The sequence below is a fragment of the Hippoglossus hippoglossus genome, chromosome 1 (assembly GCF_009819705.1).
Source record: "Hippoglossus hippoglossus isolate fHipHip1 chromosome 1, fHipHip1.pri, whole genome shotgun sequence".
Taxonomy (NCBI): Eukaryota; Metazoa; Chordata; class Actinopteri; order Pleuronectiformes; family Pleuronectidae; genus Hippoglossus; species Hippoglossus hippoglossus.
Window position 1 is genome coordinate 24,592,498 of NC_047151.1, and position 19,044 is coordinate 24,611,541.

The window sequence follows — 19,044 nt, forward strand, 5'->3', positions numbered from 1 at the left end:
AGGGACTGGGACTCGAGCGATCGACCCACAGAGGAACTGCACGGTGGGTCGGGCACCTTCAGAAGCTAATGGCTCCACAGAGTCAGCCCGTGTGAAGCCTGCTGAAAAATTCAAAATGTGCCAAAACAAAATATCACTCCGAGCTGGGAACGTTGGTAAAATGGAGGAGTGCTGAAGAGAGGGCAAGTGGGACTGTGAGTGTGTGTGTGAGGGCAGGCGTGTGGGTGTATGACTGCGTGAACACGTCGAGGAGCTGATCCTATCGCACTCTTTGTCAGCTCCTGTTGTGTTTTTCTTTATAAACCCGTGAGCGAGGAGACTTATGCTGCCCAAACACTTTTTAACCCCCCCGTCCACTATTCATCTGTCGTTCACACACTCGTCCGTCTCATCTCTTTCTGCATTTCCCCCTTTTCTCACATCATTAGTCTCTTTGTGTGTCTCCTTGTTCTCTCCCAGGAGCTCACCGAGGATTTAGGCCTCCTCTCCTCCTAGACTCACCTACATCGTTTCATCCTGCTCCCTCCCTTCATCCTCATCCTCCTCCTCCTCCTCCTCACTACCCCCTCTCTCTCTCTCTCTCTCTCTCTCCTCCTTGCTTAACCTGCTTCCTGAGCCCAAAAAATAAACCCACACACACACAAACACTCTCTGACACATTACACACTGTGCACTCGCATACAGAATCAAGCCCAAACCCATCTGCAGCCAGAAGCACAACATCTAATCCTTATGCTCGGGGAGGAGGGGGGTGGCGGGGGACCTTGCAATCATTCCTGCTCTCTTTCTGCCCTACCATCATTTTCTTCTTTCTTCTCCTCCTCAATCATTGTCTCCATCTTTTTATTACGTGCCCTGCATCCCACTGGTATAGGAGCTGGTTTTGGAGGATGCACTGGAACCGCTTCCTCTCGTGAACCTTTTTTTTTTAATCTGTCCAGTTCGGTGGTTTGTCACTTATGTGCCGTGGAGATTGTTTGAAAGTTGACCTATTGATGTGCCCTCGGATAAACACTGGAACAAGCTGGTGTTGGTAGTGTCTTGTCGGGGGGGGGGGGGGGGGGGGGGGGGGGGGGACCTGCAGCCCTGTGAGCTCTGCGTGGCACAGGACTGAAAGCCACTGGTCCTGAGGGGATGGTGCCTGGTGATGCTGCGCTGGACGCTGCTGCCGCTCTGTGGCCTCGCACGTAAACTGCAACCCCTGCTTCAGTAATGACCGTTTGATTTTTTTGGAGGAGTTGCATCACAGCCCCCACAACACACACATACACACACGCACAGGCACACACACACACACACACACACCCACCACCTCCACCTCCCCTCTCCATCTACCCCACCACCAACACAACCCCTCCTCTCTGGATTGGATAAATACTGCTGGAAGATATATAACGTGTTGCTATGGTGATCAGCTCGTGGGTTAGGTTTTTTTTTTTTTTTTCTTGCTCCATGGCGTTTGTGGAAGACAGGGACATGCTGGTGCACAGGGAGCTCTGAAGATCTGGTGTGTGTGTTTGTGTGTGTGTGTGCGAGTGTGTGTGTGTGTGTGTGTGTTGACGTTTGAGAGGAAAGGATGGAGGGAAGGGGGACGTGGGGGGGGGGGACTCCTTTTGAAGAGGAGGAACACTCACAGAAACAGAGGAGACCCAAAAATAGGAGGCAATCTCTCAGACATTGTGTTTCCATGCACGCCACGCACTGCTCACCTGCCGTGGCCCATGTGCACAGAACTAAGCGCCCTGACGAGCAGCTGTCTCTGGGGAGTGTTTAACCTCTCTTCCTCCTCCTCCTCTCCTCCTTCCCACTCTCCTCCGCCACCTCTCCATCTCCCACCCGTGCTCTCCGGCTGCTCTATCTCTCTGGGGACACGTTCTCAGTCTGCCCGATTGGCTTCTGTTTATGTGCATGCGCTAATGTGCTAATGTGTGTGTGTGTGTGCGTGAGTGTATAAGCACGCCCGTCCTCTATCAATTAGCGCAGGCTGGTGCAGCAATTACCATTAGCCATTGTGTTTACGCTGTGTACGTCGGCGCACATCCGCACATGCACACCAGGGACAACTAGTGCATCACTGATCGCCAGCTGTCTGCCATTGAAGACTCCCTAATGGTCAAGCCCACACAAACCCACTATGATGGAGCGGACGTGTGTGTGTGTGTGTGCGTGAGTGTGTGTGTGTGTCTCTGCAAAGGTTCACAAGACACCACCAACTCTCTTTCAGACCAGACGGCATCCTAGGAGACACCTATATATGTGTGTGTGTGTGTGTGTGTGTGTGCGTGCGCGCGTGTGCGTGTGTGCGTGTGTGTGTGTGTGAGAGAGCTGATATCAGCGCAGCCCAGATGGCCATCTTCGAGGGGTTTTCTGGAACATTCAGACACTTGTTGCTTCTCGTTATCTCTCTTTCTCCCTCCCTCTCTCTCTCTCTCTCTCTCTCTCTGCCTCAGTCACACACACACACACACACACACACACACACACACACACACGCACACAGTGCTTCTTTTGAAGTGTGAAACAGCTTGCGGTCAGCTCTGCTCCTCTTCCATGGTTCCATCAAATAGCAGCCTTTAGAGCCTTCAGATACATGATGAAACAAAAACAACTATGCAGTGTTAGCAGGGGGAAGAAGGAGCAGAGACATCCTCTCTTTGTCCTCCGCCGCACTGATGGACCGGCAGAGTCAGGGGATCTAATGGTGGCGTTTACTTTCCCATAAAGTGTGAGGTCAAGTGTGTGTGTCTGTTGTTGGCACATGGTGTCTGTAGATCTAGAGGTTCTTTGGCAGTGATTTAGTGAAGACAGACAGCAGGGTTTTACAGGTACTGAGAGCAGGTGTGAGACTCTGTGAGTCTGTGTGTGTGTGTGCGTGTGTGTGCATGTGTGCGTGTGTGTGTGTGTTTGCTGGCACTGAGGTCAAATCTGCTGTCAGATCAGAGGGAGACATGGAACCAAAGACTCCTACTAAAGACGTTGTTGTCTCATTTTAGGGACTGTGTGAAAGTTAGTTTAACAGATCAGAAAAGGGGGCGAATATCAAAATCATCTAATTAATAACTAGTTACAGTGTGATTCAGTGAGGTTTGTAAGTTTGTCGCAGTCGTGGTGGTTGTGGCCGATTTGGACGATAGATTTGGAAAAAGATCAAATCATTTCATTCTTTTGATGAATCATTTTTTATTCAAATTTAAGGAAATGTTTTTTTCCTGTGCTTGTGATCTTGGTTTCCAGGATTGGTCATTGAAATCTGTACATTTGAAGACTGAAGACAACAGGACATGACTAAATCAGTAGTTATTACAGTTTACGCTTCTCTGTTACCCCTAATTAGTTTTGACTTGTTACCCTCTGATATTTTATATAATTGTTATATAATCTTGATTTGTCCTTCAGCAAATCTGTGGAATTAATACTTAGCTAAATTAATCTTCTACATTTTGGAAGCATAAATATACTTGGATTGACAGAAAAACGAATTATGGAATTAAGAATCGACTGGAAAAAAATCTCATTAACAAGCACAAAGCAAAGAAATGATTCTGTTGGGAACAAAAATGGGCTTTAACAAAAAAAAAAGAAAAAAGAAGCAAATCTCTGGTTGGACTGAAGAAAGAGTGAAGAAAGACAGTCTGGAGTTACAGAGGACGTTCCACCATCAACAGGCTGACAACTACTGCTGTGTCCGTAATCCCTGAACTTCTGTCCACTGGGCCTGCAGTGAAACTTTCTGAGAAACAGTCAAGCAGTCAGTTCCTCCATGTGAGGAACAGAGTGTGTGTTCCACATGTGCATTTAAAATCAACTTCCAACATCTGAAATTCTCTTCCTGCTGCCTCGATATTCTGTCAACTGGCTTTTTTCAAACATATTCCTCATTGCACGGCATCAGATCTTCCAAAGATTGTCAAAACTTCTCTCATTTTTTATTCAGGTGTTGTGCTCCCACAGGCTCTGAAAGCTGCTGTCATCACGCCCCTCTTTAAAAGGGTAACTTTTAAGGTTAAAATAAGTAAAATAATTTAAAAATCAGTTTTCAAACCGATTACAAGTTCGATTAGATTAGGAATAGAGTTTGCTTAGAGGTCTCTTGGATCAAAAAGTTGATCCAACAGCTGCAGTTAGATTCCGAAACAAGTCCTCACAAAGACGAACAAAGAGAATCGTATCACTTCAGTTGTCGGATCTTTACACTGAAGTAAAATAAATTAGGTTTTTCTGATTTGCTGCCATCCAGACCCCCCAGGTCGTCTGGGACGGGTCTTCTTTCAGTCTGAGGACAGAACTCCCAGTTCTTTTAAATCAAGGCTGACTACCTCTCTATCTTTTATTCAATCATCATCAATGTCTTTTGAACTTTAGATTTTTTTGTTTGACTTCTATTAGAATTTCTATCTAAATGTTTTTTTGTGTGTCATCTTATGTAAGGCACTTTGAATTGACTTGCTACTTAAATGTGCTTCCACATGTTTAAAACCAATATTTGAATGGAACAGTACTTATTTTATATGATCAATATTTGATTATCATTCTATTATTGTGGCATTTCAGGTCCGTGTGTGAGTGTGTTTGTGTATCTGTGTGTGTGTGTTTAGCTAAGAAGATACAACGGCAGTCTGTGTCGCCCTCATGTGTTGGAAAAGGTAAACTACACATTGTTCTCAGAATTGGAGTTTGTTGACAACCTTCACTGTGAAGCATAAACAGTGATAAACACACGTTCTCCTTTCAGCAGATCCCTTGTTCTCCTGCTTTTGGAGAATTATGACAGAATAACTGCCAGCCGGTTTCTTTCAAGGGGAGAAATGAAAGAACTAAAAGGAACAATGCACTCGGAGCGAGGTTAATCATAGACATGGTTTTCTCAGCAGCCATTTTGACATGAGGTGAGTACAGTCAGCTAATCACATCAATAAAGGTTTTCCTCCTATAGAATAGAACCTTGATTAATGTCATTTCAAACCACTCTTTACCTAATAAATTTCATTTCAAAATGGCTGCTGTTAAAGTTCTACAGTAGAACATGGAATCCAACAAACGGGAAACCAGACAACTTAGTTAAACTCTTTATTTTCTTTAATGTCAGAATTGTTATTGTACATGGACATCCCAATGGATTTGCACTTCTTTTTACAATATGTACCACATATAACAGCACCTACATGTTATTTACACACATTACACAAGATTGTATCACAAAGCAGTGTGTGAAACTAGCAAAAAACAAGTGGCCCTAGCCTCGTCGAACCATCACACCCAATAGTCCATGAACTGGCGAGACAAAATAAAGTATCACAGCCGTTGGCCCCCTGTAATTTAACAGGTAACTTCTGTTTAAAGCTGAAATCACAAGTGTCAAAGTGTCGCTTCTGAAGTACAAGAGACAGAATGATAACAAAGCATCTGTTTGGGTTCTTATCAGTGGGACAAATGTAAACATGTCGGTAAAATGCAAGATTTGAAACACTGATACTCGTCTTTATGCAAAAGTCCAATGCTGACAGGGAAACTCAATGTTTCGGTATTTGGAAACTAAATACAAAAACTTAAATACGATTTGGGACAATGGTTCTTTAGCAAAGAAAACTGTTGAAAATAAATCTTGCTTACTCTCGTCATCCCACCATTCAAGTGGCGAACTTACAGTTAGCGATGGTCACCGCTACCTGTGTGAATCGGACTGACCTGCTTTGTGATAAAACCCTGGTTTGGGCTGCAAAGAGCAACTAAAGAAAAAAAGGATGAATTTAAGTAAAACAGAAAATTGGGTCAAGTGGGTGCTGATGCAGAACCCTGCATCCACAAGCGCACACACATACTCAAACACACACACTCACTGTTGCACAACAACCAGAGATACTGTAGCAGCTTTCTCAAAGGCAAAGACGAGTACAACACAGTAAGTGGCAGTTCTGCTGTCAGATATGCAAAAAACACAAAGCAGCAGCAGAATGAGAAACACGCTGACAGGCGTTTGAGTGGAGCCACACAGCAGGGACGCTCAGCCCCATGGAGCCCGAGGTTCAGTCCAGCCTGGTCTGGCCAGCACTCCACAGAGGAGGAGGAAGTACATTTGAGGGCGGAGGGGAAGAGGACAGCAAACAGAAGGCTACAGCCCGGATCATCTGATAGTTGGATGTGAAGCACAAAGGAACCCGGCCATAAACAATGTCTAAATGCAACATTCTGCAGTTTAAGGATTTCAAGAGTGACGTGTGCTCGCTTCTGTTTTAGGTCTACGGTGGGAAACCCAACAAAAAGGAAAGAAACATACTCTCATAAAGACTACAACCCAAACATGGAGGATGTCTGAGACAACAGGTGTCAGGTGGTGGGAAACAAAGAAGGGGAGAACTATGTGGGTTGGTAATAAGGAAGGTTTTCTTTATTTGTAGCATTGCAACTAAGATGAATAGGAGGAAGATTTCAATGGTTGGCCAAGGCATCAGTCCTCATCAGCTGTCCAGTCGGCCACCGAGGAGAGGACAGAGGAGGGATTAGTGGTGTAGGAAAAGTTCAGAGCATCCTGTTACGTTTATGAGTGGGTGAGTCTGTGATGACGTCACTACAGGGGGCAGGGCCGCGTTTGCGATTGGCCGTGGAATCCAAATGAAGCGCCATCTCCTCAGCGATGAAGGTGTTGAGGTCCACGTCATGAAGGCCGTTCCTACGACGGCTGAGGGACTGGGCAGGATGGGTTGGGGAACCAGGAGGACCCGAGCGCACAGAAATGCTCGCCATGGCCCCGCTAAGACCTGGAAAGACAAAAAATGGATAAGGCTACAGCATACAGTAATGCAATCCAGCATCACATCATTCTAATGAAACAGATGCAAACTGAACAAAGCCTCTTGACTTACCGTGCAGTGCAATGGCCTCTCTGAAGGGCTGCAGGTCGGTCTCCACAGAGCTGCCTGTCTCAGGGGGCGCTGGTCGGCTTGCAGAAACCATGGCAACCCTAGGTGGGGCCCGAGCTGTTCTTGGAGGTGGAACTTTGCCACACAGGAAGCTGATGAGATCCTCTCGCCTGATAGTTCTTCTGCGTTTCTTTACCCATGCAATAACCTCCTTATTTCTGCGCTGGTAGCCTAAGTGTATGCCCAGGTCATAGCTCCTCTGACGGGCCTCCATACTCTCTGAAGACAGACAAGGACAAATGTTGTTAGGGAAATCTGAAGTCATTTAAATACATCGATTCAGGACTTGAAAAATAACGAGGAAACTGTTACTTGCCTTTGTACAGGTTAGTGACAGCTGTGGCTGCGTTCTGGAAGGGCACCCAGAGGGAGAGGCCTTGCTGCTGACAAACTCTGTCTGTAAATGAGATGCAAAGAGTTTAATTACAGAAACTTTAAAATGCCAACACTGCTGCATAAAGACCAAGCTCCTCCTGCAAAACTCACATTTCCCCCTCTAGAGAAATTCCAGCAAAAACAGTCCAACACTGACTGATACAACCCACAAACGTGTTTAGGAGACAAGTAATTGGGATATAATTCCCAGGGCTACTTTAAGTCTTATTATACAAATTAGTTCATAGGCCTAACAATAACAGTGTAATTATAGAAAAAAGTGACAAGTGATTTGAGCAAGTCTGTACCAATCAGTGTGAAAATAACTGCAATGGTGTTCTAAGGGAAGCAGTATATAAACAGTATAAATAAAGAGCTGGTGACTTCAGCCAGTGTTTAACAACAAAAACATGTATGTTTATAATAGGTGAAGGCCTGAGCTGCACTGTTTAAACCCTGACTGCAGTTATTTACACCCAACCTGCAGGAGCCTGCTATAGGGTTCATCTGGAAGTGACTCACTCAGTGGTATATAATTTTAAGAAGCTATTCTAAACATACAGTGGCGGGGGGGGGTGGGGGGGGGGGGGGGGGGTGGGGGGGGGGGGGGGGGTGGATGGGAGTTTGGAAGCTGAAGCATCTCACTGAGCAAGCTTTCCAGACTAAGTGGAGGAAGCAGTAAAACAATAATGCAAAGGATGATGCAACCGTGGAGTCAAATAGAATCTGCCTGGAAAGAATGAAAACAAAAACAGCCCTGGACATGTTCCTCTCTTTTACCCAAATTAAAGTCTGCGTGTCGATGTTTACTTCCCATTTCAATATGAGCCAATAGCAGAAGTCGATTGAACAATTTCCTCAGTGTCACGGTAAAACAGCTGATTGGAGACTTAAAGAAGACAACACTCAAAGATAACCATCTCGCCATTTTGTTCTGGATATTGCCCACACAGCTGTAAACCGTGTTAAGTCTATTGGATTACGTGTTGGTACAAAATGGTCTGTGTCAATAAGTCATCAACATCCCGGTTCTGCACCGCAAAGAACTATCGCTGCATTTCGGTCGTCAACAGTCGAGTTGTTTTCAGTCGGAGGAACTCCTCCCTTTGTATCGCCATTTTGACTGAGCTGGGTAACTGTTAACGGGTGGACTAAACATTTTTAGTGTGAGTCAAAGGACCAGTATGTGCTGGAAACAATGATCCCACACACAGGCACCGGTGGGGGGGTTTAGAGAGCCCGTGTTCGAGAGCCTCTGAGCGGGGCTGCTTGTCAATCTGTTCTATCCCTGGAGGTCTCCCCTGTCAGCTCCAGGCCACCGGGAACCAAAATCCAGCCCCGAATATCCCTGTCTGACACGGTCACCGGCTGCTAGCCCTCGCTGCTAGTTGACGTTAGCTCCGGTGAACTAGCTACAGAACCCGGGTCACAACATGGAGGAATTAACAAACACGTGAACTCGTGAATTGGATGCACGATTTATTGGAGGGTATAAATGTAGGTGTCACCCAACACAGCCGGGCACTAGCATCGCTGTGGGGGAAACAGCTGCTAGGAGCTAACACCGTTAGCCTAGCCGGTGCCCTTTGTGTCTCTGTGGCCGGCGGTGTCGCTAGCTAGCGGGATTAGCGTTCATTAGCGTTAGCCCTGACAGTTAGCTTGGGTACGGACCTTTGTAGAGCTGCGCTACGGCGGTGGCCGAGTTCTGGAACAGGTGCCACAGCTTCTGTTGACTCTGTTCCGACTCCTCCTCGGTCGGCTCGCTCTGTTCGGCCTCGGCCAGGCACTGTCGCTCCCACTTGGAGAACCAGTGCTCGGGGCCGTGCTCCTGGATCTCCCCCTCCTCCTTCCTCTCCTCCATGGCTAAGGCGCTAGGCGTTAGCCGGTTAGCTCCTGGAGCTAGCCCCTCGGTGCGGTGTGCTGGATGGTTCGGAATCCGGGGGGGGGGGGGTCGGCTCACCGTCGTCCTTGTGCGCGCTGTTAGGGAAACACGTTAGAACGTCGCTAGCGGCGCGGGGGGAAGTGAGACGGCGGTTAGAGCCACATTGTTCGATTCTTCCACGAAGCCCGTCCGAAGCTCAGCGTGAAACAAACCGAACAAGCGACCGCGATGACAACATCTAAAGGGCTCCGCTGCCGGACACGCCCCGCTCGTCGCTGCACCGACCGGGGATTGGCCGGAAATACTTTTTAGGGGCGGTACCCCCGTGCAAACCACGAGGCCTGATTGGCGGGTGGCGAGAGAGAGAAAAGGTCAAGAGAAAAACAGCGTTGATCCCGCCCACTAATGCGCGTGCGTCTGTGTCCGTGTTCCGGTAATTATACCTTTGTGAGGACCATATAAAGCATATGTCCTTACAAAGTGAGGACATTTTGGAAAGTGAGGACATTTTGGAAAGTGAGGACATTTCGACCCGTCCTCACAAATTCAAAGGGCTGTTTCAGGGTTAAGACTTGATTTTAGGGTTAGAATTAGGTTTAGGTTTAGGTTTAGTTTAGTTTAGTTTAGTTTAGGTTAGGTTTAGGTTTAGGTTTAGGGTTAGAATTAGAATTAGGTTTAGGTTATAATTAGGTTAGGGTTAGGTATAGTTTAGGGTTAGAATCCAGTTTGGGTTAGGTCTAGATTAGGGTTAGAATCCGGTTTAGGTTAGGGTTAGGTCTAGATTAGGGTTAAGCATCTTTGGATGGTTAAATTCTAGGGAATGTATTATGTCAATGTGTGTCCTCACTAAAATAGAAGTACACTCATGTGTGTGTTACTTATGTTGTGGGGACCTCAATCTGTTTACCCAGTCGCATTATGGGGACTTGTCTTCCTTATGGGGAGAAAAAGTAAGTCCCTGTAACGTGATTATTGAATTTTAAGGTGGAGACATGTTTTAGGTTAAGGTTAAGGTTAGGCAAGTAGTTATCATGGTTAAGTTTAGAGTAAATCTCCTGGAAATCAATGTAAGTGAATGTAATGTCCTCTGAAGTCATGCAAACACAGTCTCTCTCTCTCTGTGTGTGTGTGTGTGTGTGTGTGTGTGTGTGTGTGTGTGTGTGTGTGTGTGTGTGTGTGTGTGTGTGTGTGTGTGTGTGTGTGTGTGTGTGTGTGTGTGTGTGTGTGTGTGTGTGTGTGTGTGTGTGTGTGTGTGTGTGTGTGCATTCTATCCAGAAGGGGGCAGCCTGATCATGGAAATATTACCCATGATTCTATGTGGCCAAAAGTATAAAGACAACCCTGTCTGCAATCATTGGTAAAGGAAGCTTGGAAACATTTAACTAAAGTAAAAGTATATATACTCAATAAAAGTACTCCATTAACTTTTATACTTGATTAAAAGTAAGTAAGTACTTTATTTTAAACATGCTTAAAGTATTAAAAGTAAAAGCACTTGATGGGTGTAGTCTTTTCCCTAATGCAACGGTCTACAACATCATGAACTGTGGCCACAGTAAATTCTGTCTAATACAAGAATAATACAGACATATTAATAAATGGCTGAGTCTCGGTGGTGGCTTCCTCTGAATCAATTTAAGATGTAAAGAGTACAAGTGCAAAGTACCTAAAAGTTATAAAGTAAACTATGGATGCATGCAAAATCCAACTACTTATGTACAGTAAAAAAGTAAATGTTCTTTGTTAAATACCACCAAGTAAAAGTAAAAGTATCAACAAAACAACATAAATTCCAATCTTACAAGTAAAAGTTCTGAATGCATATTTTTCCAAAAGGAAAATAAAGAAGTTATCATCTAAATTAACTTAAAATATAAAAATAAATGTACTTGTTTTGCAGAATTTCAGCCCCTGTGATTGATATGTAACTATATGTTACATTATAGATGCTGATGCATCTCGCAAGCGTGGTTTCATAGAGCTGCTTTTAACGTGGACCCCTTCAAGAGGTGGTGAAATATTGAATGGGGGAAAAAAGAACAAACAGAATACTCACACACAATGTTCTACGTTTTCAGACTTTTCTCTAATCTTTGTTTTTCTTTGTTAAATAAAGGACAGTTTTATCTCTTTGGGCGTCAAACAGTTGTTAAAGTTGTCCAAGAAGTTAAGACGGGAAGTGTCTCTGGAACTGACAACATCTCAGACATCTGAAACATCACAGGGAGACACAACAAGGCAACGCTTCTCTGTAAGTGGATCACAACAGATATGGTTTTGATGTCAAATTTAAATCTCAAAACGAAATTGTAAACATAGATGTCAAATGTAGAAAGTACAATACTGTGAAAGTGTGAAAGGGCATAAAATGGAAATACTCAAGTGAAATACAAAATAAGTCAAAAGTGTACTCAAGTAAAGTACATGTGTAAATGAACTAATATGTTAAATTTAATTACTCTGTAAAGTACATCCCCTTTGTGTATTTTGGTCTGAAGTAGTTTTTTCATTGTTTGTTTTCAATTAAAGAATACACAGTTTTTGCTTAACATTGGCCACTAGAGCCAAGTTTTTAAACTGAACATGTATTGATGATGTCTGAATGGAGAACACATGAGCAGCAGTCATTTACACACAATGTAAACACTGTCATCTGTTATCTTCATCATCACAACCCGTAGTTATGTATTTATTGTTGTAATTTAGATTTTGGGGACAAAGTTCAATGTTGCACTATCTTTCTGACACCAGTCATAAGTCTCTGGGTGACAGATCGAGGGAGTCCAAAGATCTGATGATTTACAACAGAGACACTGAGGGCAAGCTCTCTCTCTCTCTCACACATGTCTGTCTCTCTGTCAGACTGTGTCTCTCTTTGATTCTTCCTTTCTTTCTCTCTGTTGGTGAAATTCCTGTTTTTCAACAATGTCTAAGGGGAAGGAGGATTTTCACAGCGTTGAGGAGCATTTCCAGGAACGAGGGCCAACTGTCACGTTCAGCAACTTGCACTACTGTGTCCAGGAGACGAGATTCTGCCGCAAGATAGGTCCTGAAAAATACATCCTCAAAGATGTGAGGTAGGACATGATAGCTCCCAGTGAGCATGTACATAGATGCACCATAATATAAAGTGTGTTATCACAAAAAGGTGACTGTAAATGCTCTACAGCTGCTTGTTGACCATCACACTCAAGGTGCTTTTCCTTTGCTTTCTGTTTTTATGTATAGTATAAATATGACAGACAACTTTGAACTATATTACCATTGTGGTTTTGTACATAGCATGTTGGTCATTAGGCTTTGAGTCTACAATATTTCATGTTTTAAAGGAGCTCCTGTCAAAATATTGACTTTACTTCGTATTTATTTTGCAGTGGCATCATGAGACCTGGGATGAATGCTATCATGGGTGCGACAGGAAGTGGTAAAACATCGTAAGGAAAATGTTCTCACTCACGCAAACACAATATGTCTCACAATCAAAGACAGCTAAATGAATCTCCTTTTCCTCATCAGACTTCTGGATGTAATAGCAGGAAGAAAAAACCCTGCCGGACTGCGTCAAGGAAGCGTCTTGGTGGATGGAAAACCCGTCACGTCTGAACTCCGGCTCTGCTCTGCCTATGTGGTCCAGGTGCACATATATAAACACACACACACCTTTTATGTTGCTGTGGATTGTTACTGACTGGTTTGTGTGTACGTTGTGCTTGTGTCTGCAGGATGACATCCTGATGGGCACTCTGAGTGTGAAGGAGAATCTGTTGTTCAGTGCAAACCTCCGTCTCAACCCAAAGCACCACTCCACCACGGATAAATACAGCAGAGTAAACACCATAATACAAGACCTGGGCCTGACAGACTGTGCAAACACTAAGGTACAAACACAAGCTCATTTATTGTGCATTGCAGTAAATCAGTTTGTTAAATATTATTATTTATTAGTTGAATATCAGTGATGGTACTTGTTTTATTTTGGAGCCGAGGACAAGGTGGAGAACCTCTCTTCAATGTTGAGGGTCTACCGCACAATTTAAGATGCCAGCCACCAGTTGGCAGTATGTTATCTATTATGATATTCTTGAATTAGGTTGCATTATAATAATTACCAGAACTCGGTAGATCTCATACCTCTGCTAAGACCCAACACTCTCCTTAAATTCAACCAAGCTGCACCACATTTTACACACTCATAAATATCAGTCACATAAATATGCCTTATTTCTTTCATTAAGCTCCATGAATTATCATCTGGGAAATTGATGAAAATGTTGAAAAACGTTCCATCCCACAATGTTAAAGAAAGTGAAAAATACTTCCTGGATCTGCCCATTTTTCTAGATCTGCTCCAAAATGTTATGCGTTCTTTCTTATAACCTCCTCGGCAGCTTTAGTTAAGAGTATCTATTTATTTACTGGATGATGTGTTTCTTGTGTGTGTGTCCAGATCGGGACCGAGTTTATTCGCGGTATATCAGGAGGTGAGAAGAAGAGGTGCAGCATCGGGATGGAGCTCATCACCTCTCCTTCTCTGCTGTTTCTGGATGAACCGACCACAGGACTGGATTCCAACACTGCAAACTGTATCATCAGTCTGCTGCACAAGTACTTGTATTAATAACATAACACAATAACTAATTAATCACACGGTAGACACATAAAATATAAATTACATCAGGAGCTTGTAATGCTGCGAGAGATGGTGGGTCAAACAGCGGGCATGGTTCTGTTTACTGTCTACTGAGATTAACATTAACTGTGGTTGGAGCAGCCATTATTGATGATCTCCGAGCAGCTTCCCTTTCTTCTGCCGTCTCTGTGTTGTTAACGATATGTGAGCATGAATGTGATTTTTTTTAAACATGTGTCCAGGCTGTCCAGGAGAGGTAAGACTGTGATATTCTCCATCCACCAGCCACGCTTCTCCATCTTCAGGCAGTTTGACCACTTGACTCTGATGCATAAAGGGGAGGTGGTGTATGCAGGAGCAACAGATCACGCACTGGACTACTTCACAGACCTTGGTACATATGTGTTTTGATATAATTTTATATAATGGTCATTAAAAAGATAAGGATGTTGTATTGCCATATGAAATGCTGTTTTATACATAATGTTCTACTGCCTTACTATGAAGGTCTAGATCGTGAACTACTGTTCTATGTACACTATCAAATACCATGTTGTATGCTCTTAAAGACACTTACTGCAGTTGTGCACATGTTGGATGCTGTGTGTGTGTTTTTGTACAGGTTATCAAATTGAGGCCTTCAACAATCCTGCCGATTTCTTCATGGACGTCACAAATGGAGAGGCAGTCTCCACATCACAGTCACTCACTGCAGGTACACACACACACACACGCTCACACACACACACACACACACACACACACACACACACACACACACACACACAGTATGTGCATGTAGTCTATGTATAATCAAGCTAAATCTGGTTGGAAATGACATTTGTTAGATAGATTATATATAATCATTGTTTCAGCAGTATTTTGATAATAGTATTTTTAAATACGTAGCTGATTTTATAATATAACTTACTATAAAGACACTTGAAAGCCTTTGAAAGTGGTGCTTATGTATGAGTATGTTGGGAATATGCTGGGAAGAGATAATGACTGTTATAAAAAGAGAAGTTCATTTATCTCTGTCTTTATGTTCGGTCTTTCCACAGATGATAGTAAAAACCCATTGGCAGGAAAATATCGCCAGTCCCAACTCTGCCAGACGGTTCTTCAGGAGCTGGACCACGTAAATCAGAGCATGGGTGACGGGGTCAAAGGTCAAGAGGAGGTTCTCACCTACGTTACGTCTTTTCTCTATCAGGTCAGACAACTCTGGAATCCCAAAGAAATGTAGATTAAAGATCAAACAATAATAATATTTCTCACATTAAAAATTTAATAAAATAATTTGAATTATTTGAATAAATGCTGATAACATTTTCTGATATTGAAATTGCTTTATGACGTTATTATGTTATTAAGTAATATCAACTCAACCTGCCAGACGTTATGTCATGGTGCCGAGCTGCCCGCAGAATGAACCCAGTTTATAATTTAAGTGTCATCATGACCATAAAAGATGTTTTCCCTGTGTGTGTGTGTGTGTGTGTGTGTGTGTGTGTGTGTGTGTGTATGTGTGTGTGTGTGTGCGACAGATGCGTGTGGTGTGTGGCAGGACGGTCATGAACAGTCTAAGGAACCCTCAGACTTCTTATGCCCAGTTTGCCCTAAACATCTTTTTTGCGATTCTGGTGGGACTCATTTATTACCAAATGCCTCTGACGCTGCCTGAGGGTTTACAGAACAGGTACCAGGTTTAACCAGCACTAAGAAATCTATTCGATCAAATCTATTCGATCAAATTTCAGAGGACCATTCTAGTTTTGCATGATATAGGCAGGAAAATGTGGTGAGACAGCAAACTGTGAATATCTCCACATTACAAAAGGCTGAAAGAATCGAATGAACTCCTAAGATAAGATGGAGATAAATGTTAAAGTGACTTTTAAGACAATGATGTGATGAATTCAATTTTAAAATGCAGTAAATGAGTGAGATAAGAAGCCACGATGTCAGGATGAGGAAACTACTTTTATGATGCTCTGGTTTATGGGCAGAATGACACAGGTCAGAAGTTGAATGGCCTTTGCTGACATTTTCTGCTGAATTGAAGATCATATAACTTGGTCTCACCCTCTGTCGTCAACAGGAGTGGAGCGTTCTTCTTCCTTATCATCAACATGGTGTTTGGGAACCTCTCCGCTGTCGAGCTCTTTATCAATGAGAGGGCGATCTTCATGTGAGTGTGTACAGATGTTTTGAAGGCATTAAATCTCTATTTTTAATTTCCCTTCATAGTGTAAGGCTGACATTACCATTTTTTATTCTTAAAAATAAATGCACAGAAAAAGACGAGATACAACAATGGTTCATTCCTCCGTTCATGGGATTTATTGACAAATAAAAAACATACATAATCAAACAGGTTACATCAGAGGCATTCATTTGTCTGTTTATTTCCCATTGTTTATATTTGTTCGTGTTTCTTCTTTGCAGTCACGAGAACTCCAGTGGCTATTATCGTACCTCTGTCTACTTCCTGTCTAAGATCTTTGCTGATCTTGTCCCCAACCGCATCATCCCCATCTTTGCGTTTTCAGCCATCGCCTACTATATGATGGGTAATTATTTATCTGTATACAAGCACGTGTATGCAGGTGTGTGTGGACCATATTACTGTACATCATCCAGATCAGAGACTGTAAATAAGGATGCGGTACGGGTGCGGCCATCTTGTGCTTCTGACACCCCGTTTTTTTGTAATCAAATAACTTTATTCAAACTAAACTTATTAGTGAAATTAACACTTGAACATACATCGGTGTGAAAATAACTACCTATAATGTATTTAACATGTACTTTGATGTCTTAGTTTGTTCCATGTCCTGTTTACTAACATGGAGGAGGTGGGGTTTATGACCTATACTGCAGCCAGCCATCAGGGGACGATCAGGCTTAGGCTTGACTTTATTCCAAGAGGATTCCAGTTTAGAGAAAGGAAAAATCTAGATGAATGGAGACTCCTCTGTCGTCTCATTTACACGTATCTTCTCCTCCAGGGTTGAAACCTGCCTTCGTGTCCTTCCTGTGTTTCGCTCTGACCATGTCTCTGGTCAGTCTGGCAGGAGTCAGCCTTGCTTTCCTCATCTCAGCAAGTGTTTCCTCCTTTGCCATGGCTAACATCCTGATTGCTCTACCCTTTGTCTTCATGATGGTGAGACAGAGACACACAGTTTAGACTCCATGCAACAATAACAATTAGGCTTATGAATATGGTGCTTTCATGAATATAGAGTATAGTTCTCTCCCTCATTCCCTGTTTGTTCTGCTGTTTCAGGTTTTCGGTGGGTTCCTTGTCAATCTCAACGCCATGCTGAGCTGGCTGTCCTGGCTGAAATGGCTCAGTATCTTCAGATACGGATTGAATGTAAGATGTGGAAGAGGAGGAGGGATTTTCGTTACGTGAATGAGATCAGTGGGACAGAGTTTAAAGCAACTCCCTGTCACTTTGCCTGAGAAACAGCGCCCTCTGCAGCCGCACGTGGTGAATAACTCTGTTGGGCTTCATGTCGGCATTAATGTCAAGTTCAGACCACAAGACTTTCAAAGTCGTAGAATCAGTGACTTCTGATCACCAGGAGAAAGGAAGAGGAAAGGATTCAATCCCCCCTTTTTAGTGGGTTGAAAAACAAACCTGCCTGTACCTGCTACTTTTGGTGTGAAAGAGGTAAATCAGCACTTCTCATAGGAGTTCATACACCTGCTGACTTGAACAGACGTTCAGGCCGAGGAGTGGGAATGAACGAGGAAACATTCTCCCTATTCCAAGTTAGTGAACCATCAAACTCAATTTGAAGCCGCTGTTTAAAGGTTAAAAAAAGTCAGTGTTGCTTTAACATGTCTTTATCTGGAGCGAGGAAGTTGTTCAGGCTCTTCTCTTCTCGTCTCTCATTTCTTCAGGCTGCGTTCATCATCGAATTGAAAGGACAGCTGTTCTACAACAACCAAACCATGTGAGTGTCATAACACAGTACAATACCCCCCCCCCCCCACCCACCCTCACACACACACACACACACACTGAGCTTCTGTTGTCTGTGCTGCAGCATCCCAGGCGAGGTGTTCCTGAAAAGCCAGGACATCGACTACTCTGTGTGGGGCTTCTGGCAGAACCAGGTGGCTCTGCTGGGAATCGTCACTGTCTGTATGTTTCTGGCCTACGTGCAGCTGCGACGCATCAACCGCTGGAAATGAAACCGGCGTCCAACTGTTGAAATGTATCCGTCAACCATGCACTACGTCTTTTTCCTATTTATTAAGCCGGGGGGAAAGATAGAAAGCTATTTGGTTTATGTGTGATCATTTAAAGTATTATTACAAATCATAATATCTGTTGAACATTACACATAATACTGTGTGTGTGTGTGTGTGTGTGTATGTGTGTGTAAACAAACACACGTGCTGTAACATCTGACCTCCAGGTGGATAAGCTGCAGATAAGCACACTTGGTCCGTGCACGAGGGGACATGTCCAAGTCAAAGTCAAGCTCTTACAAAGCTACTTATAACGTGTGAGACATGAGCTACAGTCAAGAAAACAGTTAAACACTTTGAAGGGAATCTTTTTATTTATTTATAAAAAAACGTTTTTCCCCCAGTTCTCCATGTGAAGAATAATAAATATAATATAAAACCATTTATTAAAGCCAGTAAATGATTTGTCATTGTATAATAACATTTTTTACAAGCATTACTGTATTATCACAAAGTAAAGAAGAACAGATGCTTTGACACCTGATTATAGAAGAATGAAAAATGTACAGAAAAGAATTAAAATCAACTTCTCAGTTTCCTCCTTGATTTACATTAGATTTAAGGTTGGAATATCTTCCTTTCCCACGCTGTCTGTCATGATCATATATTATATGTATCATCTCCCACCTCTGCATTGAAGCTGCATGTGTTTACACTGGGTGACATCTTCAAACCCAGAACTTTCTAATCTCCACCAAGGAGGTTGTGTTTTTACCCATCTGTGTCAAGTTTAATTGTTTGGAGGTTTAATCCAAAGCTACTGAACTGACAAACTAAGTGGAGGGGTGAGGCTTTGGCCTGAGATGAACCCATTAAAGTTTGGTGCAGATGCTAATTAATGGGTGAATCCAGGAATGTATTATTTGCTTTATGAAAAACGAGAGTGACATACATTTTATTTGGATCTGCACCAAATTCCACACACTCATAGATATCAGACTCCTAAAATGATCCGGCTTCTTTCATTAACA

General features: G+C 43.3%; 2 protein-coding genes across 2 annotated transcripts; one reads left to right on the plus strand and one right to left on the minus strand.

Moving 5' to 3' along the window:
• Positions 1-5,052: 5,052 nt before the first annotated feature.
• Positions 5,053-9,445, minus strand: zgc:77849 (UPF0472 protein C16orf72 homolog). Its single transcript, XM_034592059.1, has 4 exons — positions 8,964-9,445; positions 7,234-7,314; positions 6,861-7,136; positions 5,053-6,755 (listed from the first exon to the last, which is right to left on the minus strand). Exons 1-4 carry the CDS (start codon positions 9,151-9,153, stop codon positions 6,517-6,519), a joined length of 786 nt encoding a protein of 261 aa, XP_034447950.1. The 5' UTR covers positions 9,154-9,445; the 3' UTR covers positions 5,053-6,516.
• Positions 9,446-12,099: 2,654 nt separating this feature from the next.
• On the plus strand, positions 12,100-18,607 carry abcg2b (ATP-binding cassette, sub-family G (WHITE), member 2b). Its single transcript, XM_034592762.1, has 15 exons — positions 12,100-12,251; positions 12,549-12,608; positions 12,691-12,808; positions 12,897-13,052; positions 13,622-13,779; positions 14,047-14,198; positions 14,427-14,519; positions 14,869-15,020; positions 15,355-15,506; positions 15,909-15,998; positions 16,256-16,380; positions 16,819-16,973; positions 17,097-17,186; positions 17,720-17,772; positions 17,866-18,607. Exons 1-15 carry the CDS (start codon positions 12,100-12,102, stop codon positions 18,011-18,013), a joined length of 1,854 nt encoding a protein of 617 aa, XP_034448653.1. The 3' UTR covers positions 18,014-18,607.
• Positions 18,608-19,044: the final 437 nt, after the last annotated feature.